The following is a 16952-nucleotide window of genomic DNA, read 5'->3' as shown; positions in this document are numbered from 1 at the left end:
TCATAGTATATTTTATTAATAACAGTTTCATTGGTACATAGCAATTAATTATATGTAGAATGAACACATTTTTTCAAAAATACTTTCGTATAAGGAACTCTCGATTATGACACGCATATGTAAAAATATGTACTTATTGTTCTACTTATTTATATTAGTTTAATTACACATTTTTAATTGAAAAAATAAACAAAACATCAGTCGTTTATGCAAGTACAAATATTTAAGATTCTCCAAAATATCTTCTTAGAAGAAAAATTAATTATACTTTAAATGCTAAAGTTTATAAGCCACACATCGTACATAAGCTGTATTACTTACAGCTATTCATTTTTTATGTTACCATTTTCATTATACTTGACTGCATAATCACATGTGCGTCTTATCAATAGGAGGGAGATTGCTGCTTAAAGATGATGTATCTGATGCTTGTATTATCACTTGTAAACTTGTATTGTAATTTGTACTTTCCTCAGATATTTTCTGGTCATTGAAAGTAACCGCAAAGGAGTCTTCGTCGATTTCAGGCAAAGGATTTTGCAAGAGGACAAATTTTGTTTGAGTATCGATAACGTCCAGTTTAGAACGATTCATTTGAATCCACGTTTGCTGCAATGTATCGTGCTCATGATTAATTTTTTTTGGTAACTCGTTAGTTTCCGATTGAACACTATACGCATCAGAATGATATTTTGCATGGTCGTTTAAATTTTGCTTTTGTTCAAACACCAAGTTACAGCGGTTACATCTGCAAATAAACCAATTAGATTATAAATATAAAATTGGTAATTAGAGGATGTAAGTTTTAATATCTATATTTACTTATATTGTGTTTCGGTAGTCTTTTTTGGTTTATTTTCATATAGATCATGAATTTTTTGATGAGCAAGCAAATTATATCGTTCCGCAAATCGTCTCCCACATAATGTGCAACTGTATGCTTTTTCACCAGTATGAACTCGCATATGCCTTTTTAAGTGAGACGTTGAAAGTAGAGACAAATCACACATCTGTAATATACAGGGTATTTTCTTTGAGACAAACACTAAAAAATATCTTTTTTTAAGGTAAAAAAAAAGTAAAATTAATGTTTACTACCACTTACACTGCACTTATAAGACTTTTTTCCACTATGTGATAATCTGTGCATGTTATACGATGTGTGATGTATAAATCTTTTTCCACATACTTCGCATTGGTAAGGCATTTCACCAGTATGCATTGGCAAGTGTCTCATAAGTGCTCCTTTCTGGGTAAAGCATTTATTGCAGAAATTGCATTGGAAAGGATTTATTCCATTATGCATTCCCACATGTATTTCTAATGCATGTTTATGCTTGTATGCCTGACCACATTTTTCACACATATATGGCTTTAATGTAGAATGACTTTTTATATGCGTTTTTAGTTCAGCTGATGTCTTCCACCTTTTACCACAAGTCGAACAAGAGTATTTCAATGGCTTTAAATTGCACTTTGATACTTTTCCTGATTTCATAGAAACATCTAGTTCATCTATTTTTGATGCTGTATATACAAAACAATTTGAATAAGTATAAACATAATACTTGAAATTTAATTAATTAATATACTTGATGAATAGAAAGAATTTTTAGTACCTGTTGTGTTTTCAGTATTTTCTTTTGTAACATTTTCATCTACTTCTTTCCATTTGAAATCAATCAATCTAGTGATATTTTGTATGTGTGGCTTATTGTTAGAAAAAATATCATTGTTGTCCTCAATGGGCATCTTTAGTGTATGCATATTTGCTAAAGGAACATAAGAAAATTTGTTTTACATTATTACTATTAATAATATTGAAAAGTATTTTCTTTAAAAATTAATTTTGGTAATTTAATTACTTAAACAGTTTGTCTCTGTATTAATATATTTACTATATACTTACTTTGTGCAGAGTTAATGGTATATGGATTGGTTTCATCGGTTAATGCTATTGAATCATGAATCATTACTCTTCTTTTAAAGTCTTTCTTTGATTCTGCAATGGTCTTTGCACTAATATCACAATTTATGTTTGGAAGACTTATTTGCCTGATTACTTTATCTTTAATGTATTGTTGCTCTACCATTTCCTCAATTTGAAGGCCTTGTAAACTTGACCCTCCTTTTAAGCATTCATCACTGTTGTTTATGTTTAACTTATTGTCTTCTAAGACTACGGTCGTATTTAAATTCAAGTTGGCATCATTATTTACTGTTTGCTTTATATTCTTTCTCCTCTCAGTAGCATGGTATATCTTCAAAATTTCATAACGTATGTTTGAAACAGTCTTCTGTGCTTGTTCCAACATTTGGAACAGATTATAACATTGCAAACAGATGTAAGAATCGTGCAATTCATTAACAGCTATGAGAAGTACTTTTGATATGAAATCTGCTAGTAGCTCCTCGTTACGAGGCAAGGATGTGCAAAATATATTTACACATGACGATACGTCGAGATTTATATTACATACGAGACAAAATAAATTTGACATTGGGATTTTATTGAAGTCTCGTTTGAATTTTATAAAAACCCCGAATTGAGAATTTAATTCTCCATTTGTAATTTATAGTATTACTTTATGACAAATAACAGGCACAAACGTGACCATTTTATTTGATAAACGTAAATAATGTTTTGAAAATGCATGTCAAATGTAACCTCTACTTCATTTCGCAACATAACATATCAGTAGTCTTCTACATTAGATAACCTCAAAGTAATTGTTTGTATCATGAAAATAGCAATAGCAGATAGTTTTCTTTTTAAGTTTAAATAAATGAATTGTTACATATAATTTCTTGTATACACATGATATACATATTACATATCAATGGGTGCATTGGAAACACAACACCACTGAACACCACTGACCACCGCTCACTAAGCCTCTCTGTGAGCGGAGTTTAGTTCAGTGGCGCCATCGGTGGAGAAACGTCCAAGTTTGCAGTGGAAATAGTTCCCACCATTTTTATAAGATGGCGCCACTAACTAAAGTACCGGTAATTATTGACTCATAAGATAAAAATATTCTATTCAAATTAATTATTCAAGAATGTAAAAAACGTCGTTAGTTTCTCTTGATAGACAAATTGTTTTCACTGAAATCAGAAGCCATCCAGCAGATAATACACCGAACTAATTAATTTTTAAACTTACAGTCAGCGCCCTTGATGGTAAAACGCTCCAGTTTGTTATGAAATAGTTATCACTCTCGAAGCTAAATGACGTCCTTCACGCCCTTCTTTATCCTTTGCCTTTATCCATCCCTATTAATAATACTCACACCCGTACATACACAAATTACGTTTATACTCTCTAATATCTAATAATGCACTTTTAAACGAACTACACTTACATACTACATATCCTCCCTCATGCCTCTTAATCATGTTTTAACAGAATAAACAATTGTACATTAATTTACATTTATTTCTTTCAATCATAAATCATAAGGGGAAGTAAAACACCGACGAAGTAATAATAAAATCATATGTACATGTGACAATTTAATGATATTAATCCTAATATATAAATTAAACACATATCGTTGTACAATATTTATTTTAATAAATATTTCTATCGTATAAATTGTGGTACACAGTACACAATGCAAAGTCATTAAGTACTAATACCAAGAAGTACGTTTTTTTTATTTATTTATTTTTTTATTTGTATTAATCATATAGCATAAACGAAAGTATAGAATTATTTACAAAAATGTAACAAGATTGGGATAATACTTTTTATGCATACTAAAATATTACATTTATCATGTATGAAAATATTATGAAGTATTTGAGTTTTTGAATATGCATGAATATGCGAATTGCAATTCACTGTATTGCAATTACAAGAAGACTGAAATCTTTGCATAACAGAATAGCATCTTATCAATATAATTTCATTGTTATGCAATGATAGAACACAGTAAGAAATGCTCAGATGAGAAAGTCACAGAAAATGGGAGATTTAATATAAATAATGTTTTCGAATATAATGTAATGAATATTCTATTAATATTGTTTATAGCTTGTATTCTAAGAATAAGTTAGAAACTGGAGCACAAAAATTGCTATTTAAAAACTCAATTAATGTATCAAAAATCTACTTAAAATATTTCAATGATGACCATAAAAAAGTAATTTCTATATAACAACACGGTAGATTAATACACATTTTGTCAAGAGTTCGTGTGTATGTTTCTTAATATGAAAATAACATTTCATGAACTATGCAAATTGAATTTCACTTTCAAAATTATATTTAGAAAAGTAAGAATTACGTTTTGTTTACAATGTTTTTTTTTCAGAGGGTTAATGAATATACTTCGTAACCTTATTTTTTAAACAAAAATTTGCTTAAACAAACTGGGAAAACCTTCTTTCAACTTATACTTAAAAATTACGTATATATTACGTATATTTCACCAAAAATTATGGGATACATTGATGTATATAATACTTTTCATGTTAAAAGACATTGAAAAGTTCTTGATCATTCTTCAATCTGAAAGTTCGTTTTTGAGATATAAGCAATTCAAATTTGGAAGTTTTTGGTGTGCGTTGTTTAAAGGAACATATATATCTAGAAGCAATGTTTGTAATTCTTTCCTAAACAATTCAATTCACTAATAGAGATATTAGCATTAAGTCATAAATGTGAATATTGCTATATCTCGAAAACAAAACTAGAGACTGGAATAAATTAAACATTTCAACTGCGCTCAAAATTGTCGGCCACTCTCTGTAGACTAGTAAAATGTCAACAACATTAAGCGTTTTAACTGATTAAATATTTTGAAAATTTAATGAATATCTTAATAAAGAACGTGATATTAAGATTAAAATTGTTTTTAAATGAAAAAAGGAGGGCATTTGCGTGCATTGTCATTAAATTACGAGATCAAAAATATTAACCCTTTGGAGCTGTTTGGAACGAGTTGTATAAAATCGCCCAAAGCGCAAAGGTCAATTTTCTATCAGGTTACACGTCATTAACTGTTACAATGTTACCTTAGCGTTAAATTAAGAAATCAACTAAGTACGTAATTCAACCCTGGAAGCATAATTTCAATCCATAGAGTAATGTTTATAAAATTGTTTAACATAAAAACGTTAAACCGTGTTTTTCTACGGAGAAGAATATATGTACCCGTATCGAATGTTTACTTGTGCCATAAGGTAAACATTTGTATTTGATATAAACACATGTGTATAAAGAAAAGAACGTCAGGTTTATAATTGTACACTAAAGATTGTTAATATACGTATTTGTCCGAAAAACACTGCAAAAAATTGTTAACAGTTTATTCAAACCATTTTCGAAATCGTTTCAAATATGTTCTTCACAATGATAGTGTATATGTATATGTATTATATACACTATCATTGTGACTATGTATATATATATATAAAACTTTTGTCCCGTTTTGTAATGCACAACAAATATTCTAAAAAGGACTCAATCACATTTTTTTATTATATAATTGTGTGAATGTATTCCTTATTTTTAAAGAGAAATTATATTGTTAATAAAGTAGCCAATATTACCTGTTTAAAGTTAAAAGGTATTCACAAAATATAGTCAACATCTACCTTAATACATATGTTAATGAAGATACATAACTGACAGTCCATTTCATTATTATGTTTCAATCATGCTTCCTTACTATTTCATTGAAGAAAAAAACATAATACAATATTATACATATATATTCTCTTACCTAGGTAATTTGAAATGTGTTTGGCAAAGAGAGATAAATATCATGTTACTTCATTATACTACTCTGTTGTTTCAGTACATTGTTTTACAAAACTTTTAACTATGGACATACACAATATTCATACATACTCAAATACGTGTAATGAGAAACAATATTATCTATCTAAAATTAACATCACTTTTTTTTTGTATATCTCCTTTAATCTCTTGAAAGAATATTTCTAAAGACAATTACAGTAGACCCTTGATATAACGTCCCTGGCAGGGGTATGAGAATGGGTAATAATATCGCGGGTCTATTGTATTAATTACAATTATCTCTTTTTCAGTTGACAATTTTTCCTAGTAAACTGAATGTTCTGTTACAAATAAAATTTTAATTTCCATTACGAAATTAGAAAAAAATTTTTCTCCAATGTTTTTTCCATGTTCATTCATATATAAACTATAAAAAAAATACTGTTTAAAAATGATCATTCCTGCAGTCATAACAAATTTTTATTTAAAATACCTAATTCTGTAACAAAAAGCAATAATCCTTATTGTCCTCAAAGTATGCCTTCCAATATAATTGAAATTAACAATTTAAATACAAAATTGCAATACAGTCACGTTAAGCATATAAAAAGCACCTTCTTATATAATTTTCATTACATAATGAAAAGTAAATACCTATTTAAGATTGTTCTTGCAGAGAATTAAATGTACGTGTATATACAGAGTGTGTTCATCTTCTGGTAAATATTTTAGGGGATGATTTGAAGTCAACATAAAAGAAAAATTAATTAGAATAACCCTCTAAAAGTATTCACCATTAATAAGTACACTTATATGCTTGAGAAAAATTAAATGAAAATATACAGTGTGAATGTGCGTACGTGTCCGTGTGTGTGTGTGTGTTTGTGTGGGCGCTCGTGTGTATGCATTTGATATATCACATTAATTAAATACAAACAATATGAATTAATTAAATAGTAAAAATTATTGTTTATGAAACCAGCCTTACAATGGAATTATATCCAAGATAAGTGTATAAGGTAGTTCACTAGAAACAAAACATCTAGATGAATCATACTTTTACAGATATAAAAAATTAATGTAAACATAATTGGAATTATTTTAGGGCGCAAATATGATATACACCGTTTCTTGTGGATCGTATAATTATTTTGTTACGGTCACTAGTATGCCTTTAAGTATAGCTTACTTTAGAAGTGTAAATGGTAAACATTAAAAATTACTTTTAAAGACCTATTATATTACATGAATAAATTCACTTAACATCATCTGAAAGTCATTTTTAAGAAGAACAGAAGATCTTTTGTGTATCATGCTTGCGTTTCAGAACAACTCATATTATGGTTGGTGCATTATTTTCATATCTTCAAAGCTAATAAAATTATTTAGAAATTTTATTTCTGGCAAACCACCCTGTGTATTAGCCGCGAACGCTACGGCGTCTCCTGATCAGGTACTTCACGTGTACTTGATAACACAATGCTTTAGGAGAAAAGCATTCATCTCCAAGCAATATCTTTGTATAAATGTTCTACAATTTTTCTTGTTAAATTAATTCATTTATATTCCGTATTCGAAATATTGTTTAATTTTTGTTTACGATACACGTTATACTCAACTGAACCTAAATTACATAAAAAGTACATGGTAACTAATGGAGTTTAATAGATTTGAAACATGTCGCACACATTATTTTGTTTGTACAAATAGAATGTTTTGTTTCTGAAGACTTTCATCTTAATTGTATTCTTGTTTACAAGCTGTCATTTCAGTTTAAGAAATTGTAATTAAGAAAAAACTAAATGAATCAGATCGTTTTATTGTGTCACTGAATTATTTATATATGGAAAATCATAAATGAGTTAAGAAAGCACATTTTTTGTTAAACTAACAAGTTTTGTATAGCACTTTGACCATGCTACGCAAGTGCCCAAACAATTTCAGTTAACTCTTCATGTTTGGTCTATTTTGAATATGTAGTTATTTACATTGTTACATTACATTATAAGGACTTATGGATGTAATGATACAGCATGACATAGATAGAAGTCCAATTGACTTCAACTAAAAAGGAATAAAATTAATTTCCATACTAGTTGGACAATAATCGGTAAGAAAACCATCTTGCACGTATGATTAATAATTGTTTCCTTCTCATTGTACAACTAATATCAAGGTGCGCTAACATATTGAAGTAATCACATTAACCCTCAACAGTTTAATTGCCAACATCAGTGAATTGTTTAATTTTTAAATATATTTATATACACTTGAGAAATGAAAACTTAGCGCTGTTAATTAATAAAACAATATAAAGTAAAGGTTTCCTCAGAATTACACGACCTTTGTATTGATATGCCTTTAATTTTTTAAACAGAAAAATTACTACGTCTGTGTAACACGGAAAATAATTTAAAGTGAAAGTAACATTGCAAAAAAATAATAAGGTAGACGTATTTAACTTCTAATGTTGTAATATTATTTAAAAAAAATTGTAACTGAACAATTGCGCTTCAAATACAATTATCATGTAAATTGAAAAATACCTGTAAAATATCCATTGTGCATTAATATTCTGCAATTAGAATTAATATGTAGATCATCCAAATAATGTGAAATTAATTAATAATCGCGGATATATCACTTTAATAATAATAAAAGAAAATACGTAATAATTGTTATTGCTTTTCCATGTAGGGGCAGAAATATCAAATGAATATGAGATATCTAATAAATATTTGTGCTTATAGAAATCCATTTGACTAGTTGGTCATGATCCACTATGCTATTAAATTGTCATGACAGTGCCTTATATATACAATCATGGAAAAATGACTTTTATGACATCAACCAGTCGTTAATTGTTCATTGAAATAAGTAGGTACTGGCTTTCTTGCGGATTAAAAGCATATGCAAAATTCATTTCATTAAATCGAGACTGTACATGTAACGCTGTTTTGTTCTATACATACTTTTTAGTTGTTTATTACATATGAAAGTACTTCACTGTTTTCGAAAGGAACAACGTAGTAGTTGATGTTCTACCATTACTATTAGCCTTTTGAAGCTTTAATAATAATAATAATAATAATAATAAAAAAAAAAAACAGAGAGAGAGAAATGGATAGAAAGTAACAGTCTAATATTTTCGCAAAATATAATTAAGCATAAAGCATTAATTGGTATACTAAAACTATCAAACGTTAAGAAAAAAAAAAATAGTGACGTATAGTTGTATAAAATTAATATGTACGAATCGATAAGTCGTATAAATGCTATATATTATCAACGTTTACTCCACATAACATATTACAAATAAACTCTTTATCTTATTCTTTCATCTAAACTGTTCAACGATTTATTAGCAAATGAACAGAATCACCAATTTATATTTGTAAAGATTATTCAAATGTTTAAACATTACAAGAATCAAATATTTTGTATTCTAGAATTTATTCATTAAATCTTTGAATTAAAACAGATTTATCCCCTCATTGTCAATAAAATAACGTACATGTCTACCTTAAAGTCTTCGCGAATCCTCTATTTATCATTTAAAAACTGTACATATTTTTAAAATGTTACCAAGTATTTAACACTTATTTTACACCGTTCGAAAGCCAATACGCAAACGTATCACTAAACTAACAAATTACAAGGATTTAAAAACATAAAAAAAAAAAAACTTATAGAAATGAGAGTATCGATAGAATAATGACCGTTTAAAATGAATTTGGCGATTTGACATTTACATCAATCTTTTTGAATGACGAACGGCAGGTTTTTTTCAATGTATATTAATGGCTGGTTTTGGATGATCACGTGACTTAAAATGGCTTCACTTGCCAAAGACATTAAATACAGTTTGTATGCTGGACTAGCTTCGTATTACGACTTGAGTAAGATTTGTGCCTATAACAAGTCGTCATAGATTTAGGCATATGCTGTAGGAGGATCGAGAACAGACTATATTTTTAGTCCTTTTATCCTTCAAATAAAATATATGATATTACTAATTTTCCAATTTTTCACATTTCTTCATCTGTACGTTATGGGACATAACAAAATTAACGAAGTATACAATTTGAAACAGTAAAACACTTCTTTATCAAATATGTATAGCGATATTGAATGTAATGTCATAATTAAATTTGTCAAATATTAAACTTTGCATGGACATACTGAATTGACTATAACGTTCAATAATTATTCGAGATGATGAGATAATGTACTCGTTACTTTTGTTCCAGTTTTGTTCAACGTATGTTAGAAACTTGATAAAGATAAGATCAACCTACAGCACGTTTAACAGGACGCAACTAACTTTTAAATATTCTTAAATCCAATAGTAGCCACGTCCTATAGTCATACGTAGTTAATGACATTGTATCATTTTAGGTGACAAATATGATGCAAAACATGTTTCTAGAAGTCTCTCATGGAAGACATTGTAAAAATATTTCTCTATGTCAAACTTGAGAAATTTATAGTACGAATTGAGGTTTTAAAGAGAAATATTACATATAATTACTCTAGATAGATCTTAAAAGAATTAGATGCTTTAAGTTCTATGTGTGTATTTCATTTATGACATTTTTTATTCTAATAAAATAAATATATATGCGTGTAAAATTTAAGCTCGTATTTTAAATTTCCATCGAGGAACACAGTAATATTCTTTTTGTGGAAAAATATTTCGTAAATACTTTATACAGATTTTGAGACGATTAGACGTATTGAAACTCTATGCATTTACATTCAAAAATTCTTATCTCGGTAAAATAAGTGCATTCCTTTGTTAAATTCAAGCTCATATTTAAATTTCCATTGAGAAACATACTTGAAACATGTTTATTTAATTTATAACCAATTTATGTGAAGCCTTAATGTGGCCAATATTACAATCTTTAAGCTTCGGTAGACGTTATCAGGGAATTCTTAGGTGTATATACTGTCGCATTTGGATCCAAATTCGAAACTGTACACCCAGGACAGGGACTTTCATTAGAACGTATTTTTGTACCTGCAACTCGCACTTCATTACTCAACCGAAGCTTAGATGTCGCGCAGGTTGGTGCTGGACCAAATGTGTCTTGTGGCATCACAGCTAAATCTTGGGCTATTTTTGCTTTTAGCGTTTCAATTTCCTTTTCTTGAGATCTAATTAAATCTGATTCAACATAAAATGCATCATGTATAATATACCACGTAAATTGCTCGAGTTATCTCGAGTGTCCGTTAAGTTATTAAATACTAAGTAATATGTCCTAAACCATACTAAAATATTCTATGTCTTGAAATACTTATGAGTATCGAAGTAGTGTAGTATATAAATCAATAAGTACTTACTTTCTCTGATTTCTAGCTGTCGCTTAGCTTCGCCAAGTGCAGAAAATAAATCAAGTTTTATACGGGTTTCTGCACTTAAACTGTCTTCTAAGTGAGCAGTTTTGTCTTGTAGCGCACTTAGTGCTCCGAGCAGAATTTCTGATTCTTTATGATTCTCCTTACATCGTGTAACGTCTTTCTCTAGCGCACTGAACCTAATTTCAAAACCATTATATTGTACCTTATGGACAAATTGTAATAACGTAATCGTTGATTTGAAATTTGTACCTTTCTTCTTTTGTTTTAAGTTCTCGCCGCAAATTTTTAAGTTCTTGCTCCATTTGCGCCCTACGAGTTTTACACGCATCCGTGCATTCTTGCCTAATAAGTGGCGGAGGCGGAGGCGGAATTGCAGAACGTGCTTCCTCTGCAGCTCGTCGAGCTCGTCTTTCAGAAACTAATGATGCTTCGCAAGCAGTACGCTGTTTCCTTTCTTCTGCGATTCTTTTCTCCAACGAAGACATGGCTTGTTTATCTAATTGACGAGCTGTTACTAATCCATGTAATCTGTAAACAATAAATACAAAGAAAATTTGAGGTGTCCTACGACTAAGGAAAAGATTAAAATACCATTTTATATCATTCGAAACTACTTACTTGCTTTGCAACTGATCGTTGTCATGTTGCAGTTGTTGTATATCTCCTTTAGATTGACGTTCTCCATTCTGTAGAGTATTTATCTGAGAACGAAGTTCTTGTTCCAGTTGACGACTGCATTGCAAGTCTGACTTTAGACGTTTTATATCAGCCTCAAGCCTGCGACACACCAGTAACCTATTTAAATGATATCTAGTTACATTAAAGAAAAACCTCATAATAAAGCAGTTAGATTTTCTTAATAATAGAGATCATGAATATAATGAAAAAAAAAAGAAAAAAAAATTTCATAGTCTTAAATAAGAGTTACAGAATTTAATTCTATAAGGAACATAATCACTTATACTCTAATTTCGATAGGTTTCTCGATTTTGTTGTCTTAGTAATTTTATGTTACAGTCTATTATCAAAAAAACTATATCGCAATGCATCAGTATTTACCATATAATATTATTTCATAGAAATCACTAATCAATCTATAGATATTTATCGAATAAGTATTACAATCTATGTACCTTTGACAATAATCGTCTTGTTGTTTCTGTTGTTCGCTTATATTATCAACTGATGCTTTAACCTGACGAGTTTTACGTTCACGTTGAGTATTAGCGGTGCATGATGATTCTCGACTTTCTTTTATATTATTCCACTTCCCTGTTACAGAACCATTAGTCTGAGATTTCATTGTAGTGTGCCCACAGCTTCCACCCTTCACAAATTTGTCCTTCTCTATTTCATTTGCATCAAAATCATTCACAGATCTGGATTTCACATTTTGAATTTTAGTAAGTTTCTTGAACATCAGAAAAAGTGCACGCCCGCGCGTCTTACTTACCCGACCCTCTCAATGAACTGTATATCGTTGTGAGTAACTGTACTTCCATTGGTATGTATAAACCTTTTATCATTTTTGTCAGACTGTGATATACTCGTTATATTATGTTTATTATGTTGTTCCTCTTGTTTTTCACCTTTGTCTAAAGACTTCCTGTGATTATTTTTCGTCGTAACATTTTGCGTTTGTGATGTAATCTGTGTACCTATATGTAAACTACCATTTTGTATACCTATTTCTGCAGAGTTATTATTGCTTCCTATAATGTATTTAATAATCAGATTATGCCATGTTTTATCATATACCGAATCACGTAAATATAGTTACGATATTGAAAAATGAAAATAAATACAAACTACCTCTGCTTTTTTCAGGACTTGGATTGTATTGTGGACATAATTTACTAGATTGTGTTTTAACATGTTGCTCTAACGATGTAGCAACATGTGCTTGTGTTTGAACTTGCTGAATCTGTTGCACTGTACTTTGTTGTTCTAGAGGCAGTGCTTGCTGCAATAATTGTAGATAGAATTCGTTTTCTTTTGCTACATCTTTTTGCTTTCTCTGTCAGAAATAATTTATATATATAAACATTAAGAATACCTTCCTTAAAGTATGGTATCTACTTTAGATTTACCTGTCTCATTCTGTAGCCAATGTAGCTTTTAAAACCAAAACCTAACGTAACTACAGGGTAACCAATGCTGAAATAAACAATATATTACAGTTTACATTAATATATTTTTTGTATTATTATATATAAACAGTACTTTAATGAATGCATTTATTATCATTTATATAAATAAAAAAGCATATATAATAAAAGAGAAGAAATATATACCAGTGTGCTGCAAATGGTCTACAGAGATCCAAATGGAAAGGCATATGCCGTAAATCTCTTAATCGAACTGCTGCTTCTATGTATAGAAATAATAACCATAACATCACAGTAGGTAGGCACACACCTTTGTCTGTTCAAAGTTAATAGTATTTACATTACTTATATTGTTTAAATACAATTAAATCTTTCTTTAACACATTGACTGGTATTTGTACTAACTGAATTCCAACTTACAAGGGTTCAAGACAGTAAGAAATCTCTGGAGCAGTCAATGTGTTAAACAATTTAATATAATTGTTTTATATTTACCTGTATGCCAAACATATTGTACCCAAACATAGGTACTAGCAGCAAAAAACAACCAATGTACTGGTATGAAGAAAAAACAAATCATATCTGATGTAAGCGCAATACAAATAAAAAATACAGAGAAGGCCTGGAAATATAATAGATTGCATTATTCTGAATGTAGGCACCATTTACTGCATGAAAAAATTTCTAGCAAGCAGATGTGTAATACTTACCAAGCCTTGATATTTGCAAGAATCGTAAACACTTCTGAGAAGTAACCAAAATGGCCACAAAAATTCAAAACGGAATTCTAAAATGAAGTCTGCCAAAATTACCATGGCCCATAGTAGAAGAAATTTTAGATAAAGCAAAGTACTGAAATAAAACATAATACTGTATTATTATCAGACCTAAAACTTGAGTGTTGGCAATCTGAATGAACAACATAAAAGTTAATTAATTTTATGTACCCATGTAAATGGTTTATAGTAATTATAGAATGACAATATCTATATAAGTAACTTTAATATTCTGATACTTCACAATTTTTACTTTATCGCATTATAACTTTGTTTCAGATGAAAGAAAAAGTATTTGAGGTATGTATTGCATTAAAACATTTAGTCTAGTTAACAGAAATACAAATTTCATGTATTTAATGCCTAATATTTTTCAGAAAAGAAGTTTGAAACAAAACAATGTCAAATTGTTTCTTCATGTTAGTTTAACATTACGATACTCAAGGGTATGATACTTTACAAGAGTTATAATATAAACTAATTCCAAATAATACATTTGTAAATACAATATTCAAGATATACTAAATGATTAATTCTATGTGATGAAACGTAAATATAAAAATATTTTATTTAACTTGTATTTTGTTTATAATGTCAACATCTAATACAAGTTATCCACAAAAAAGGATATCCGATGAAATATTAAGAGTGTTTATTTACAATAACCAAAACATTAATGAAGAGTTGTAGTAAATGTCCGAAAGTAATGTCAAAATAAGACATCGTTTTGTTTGAGATTCATTTCATAAAAAATATTATGAATTAAATAAACTTTATACCTTTGTTAACCAGAGTTAAAGTTTTACCATAATACGTACCTTAATTACTCTATCCTTCGTCACAGACAAAGTTACAAAGGGACAAAGTAGAAATTAAGAAATGTTCGAATATTAAAGTTACTCTGTGTATATCAACGCAGCTTCTGGAAAGCGGCCGACAATCTCGCAGTAGCACAGTGCATTGTGGAGTCTGGTACATCTCAGAGACGATCGGAAAATAGAAAAGGTGTTCGGTCGGTAGATTGATGATATACGAAAGAAGGATCACTCGAATTTTTGGTTATTTTTAAAATTAGCCATTCCTATGAGGCATATGGCGGCGAAAATTTACCTTCCGTAGATTCCCTCGGTGAGCTTGTTGCGTTTCAAGGGCCTCCGAAGCTTACCGCACTCGACATTTCTTCTCTTCATATTCCTCGACACTTTCACCACGACTAAACCGACGTTACTCGCGGCGATCAACAGAACGGAAAAAACCGCAAATCTTCTGCGGGCTCGTGAAAAAATCCACTGTCTCGCGCGCGACTTCTATTAGACTCTTTTGTTGTCATTCGTCTGCGGACAGATTCGAGGTTCTACGGCGGTTTACCAAGCAGCTGATTGGTCCATTGTGGGACATGGCGCTAATCAGCAGCAAAAATCACCTGCTGGAATATTTATTCTACAATGTACTTTAAATACAGTACATACGTTCGTTTCGACTATTCAGGAGATAAATCTGTCCGGCGTGTATAGATTTTTTCCATAAGACGAGTCCGGATCATAGGTTTCATCGATTGTGCATGGCTTCGATTGTACCGTAGGTCAATCGACTTGTTTCACTTGCGTTAACAGCGCTCTGACCTGGCAATACATATGTGATCCCCTTCCTATCTCCTTCTACCAACCACTCTTTCGATTATAATCTTTTTATTATATTTTATTCTTTTACTCTTTATACGTTAAATATTTGTTGAAGTTATTGGTTTTCTCTGTTATTTACAAATTTCAGTTGCGAAATAACGAGAATCTTTGTAATCGCATCATTGTTTTTTTTTTTTCTTTTTTTGATCATATAAACAAAATCTGTTTAAAGGAGAACACCACCTTTAGGATCGAGAAAAATACTGATATTTGAGAATTTTCTCTGGTGATATAGAATGTCGAATATAAATATTTCAAATATAGAGTGTTCTTTTAAAGGTTCCTGATTCTATGGATCAAAATAAGATGCTATTCAGGAATAACGAAATTTTGTTCGAGACTGATTTACCTCCTGATTACATTTTAACGATTAGCAAGATTTCTTAGATTAATTGCTTTTTGGACTGATTATTCGAAAACGTTTGTCTGAGCAGTTTTTACAACGTAAAAATTTGAGAGAAATTCTCGTAATATGAATCTCCAATTGGAAAGGTCACCTTTAAAAATCTGGAAAAAATATGACCGCGTCCTATGAAATTTTCTACGTAAAACAACGTTCTTCTTACCATTATTTTATGATCAATTTCATATAATTAGATCTACGTGTTTAGGTATTATACAGACACATTTAACAGCTGTGTATCATACCAATTTTTAAATGTGTAAACTACAATGCATTGCTTCCCATACGGAACAAAATATGGCTGCAACGTTAACAATAACATTGCAGTGTTACAGTTACACGTTCTTAATATTGCAACAACATTACCGTGAAATATTGCCTTGAAGTATTGCGGAAACATTGTGACAATAGTACAGCAACATTGCAGCAATATTAACATGAAATATTATGACAGAATTACAGAAACATTGCACAATATTGCAGGAACGTTGTTTCTGCGCATATGCTCCCTAATGTCAAAAATAACATCATCCAGCATCATCGCTATTGGCCGAAAGAGCCACCATTTTGCCCATTGTAACCAGATCTAGGATTAACAAATATATTCACTGGATAAAAATGACGATTTAAATGATAGAATCACATAATTTACAATGAACAACTAAAAATTTGACTATTCGATAAAATAAACGTTAAGAATTAATTACTATGAGTTGTTTTCATTCGTTATATATTATTGGAGTTAATGATTATAAAATATTTCAGTAAAAATACAATTATTTAACATCAAATTTCCGTATGGTACAAATGTACATATTTCTGTGAAAACCTTTTCATAATATTCTATAATAAGTATGTTATTATTAA

The 16952-nt window shown here is 29.8% G+C and overlaps 2 protein-coding genes across 5 annotated transcripts; both read right to left on the bottom strand.

Annotated features, from left to right (window-relative positions):
* Window positions 1–369: 369 nt before the first annotated feature.
* LOC128874560 (zinc finger protein 836-like) lies at window positions 370–6146 on the bottom strand. 2 transcript variants are annotated; one of them, XM_054119397.1, is made up of 5 exons: window positions 1910–6146; window positions 1620–1772; window positions 1106–1527; window positions 823–1031; window positions 370–748 (listed from the first exon to the last, which is right to left on the bottom strand). In XM_054119397.1, exons 1-5 carry the CDS (start codon window positions 2499–2501, stop codon window positions 370–372), a joined length of 1755 nt encoding a protein of 584 aa, XP_053975372.1. In that variant the 5' UTR covers window positions 2502–6146. The 2 variants fall into 2 exon arrangements, with proteins under 2 accessions (XP_053975372.1, XP_053975373.1); XM_054119398.1 differs by having other exon boundaries at window positions 823–1010.
* Window positions 6147–6285: 139 nt separating this feature from the next.
* Window positions 6286–16884, bottom strand: LOC128874556 (macoilin-1). 3 transcript variants are annotated; one of them, XM_054119388.1, is made up of 12 exons: window positions 15111–16884; window positions 13935–14076; window positions 13720–13846; window positions 13411–13540; window positions 13207–13273; window positions 12926–13133; window positions 12570–12828; window positions 12250–12495; window positions 11735–11911; window positions 11366–11644; window positions 11099–11292; window positions 6286–10919 (listed from the first exon to the last, which is right to left on the bottom strand). In XM_054119388.1, the coding sequence occupies exons 1-12, from the start codon at window positions 15188–15190 to the stop codon at window positions 10657–10659; spliced, it is 2172 nt and encodes a 723-aa protein (XP_053975363.1). In that variant the 5' UTR covers window positions 15191–16884; the 3' UTR covers window positions 6286–10656. The 3 variants fall into 3 exon arrangements, with proteins under 3 accessions (XP_053975363.1, XP_053975365.1, XP_053975364.1); XM_054119390.1 differs by having other exon boundaries at window positions 11735–11893; XM_054119389.1 differs by having other exon boundaries at window positions 12929–13133.
* Between the last annotated feature and the right edge of the window lie 68 nt (window positions 16885–16952).

This window comes from Hylaeus volcanicus, chromosome 4 (assembly GCF_026283585.1).
Source record: "Hylaeus volcanicus isolate JK05 chromosome 4, UHH_iyHylVolc1.0_haploid, whole genome shotgun sequence".
NCBI lineage: Eukaryota > Metazoa > Arthropoda > Insecta > Hymenoptera > Colletidae > Hylaeus > Hylaeus volcanicus.
The sequence above is the reverse complement of the archived record's forward strand: the minus strand, read 5'-3'. Positions and strand labels throughout refer to the sequence as shown.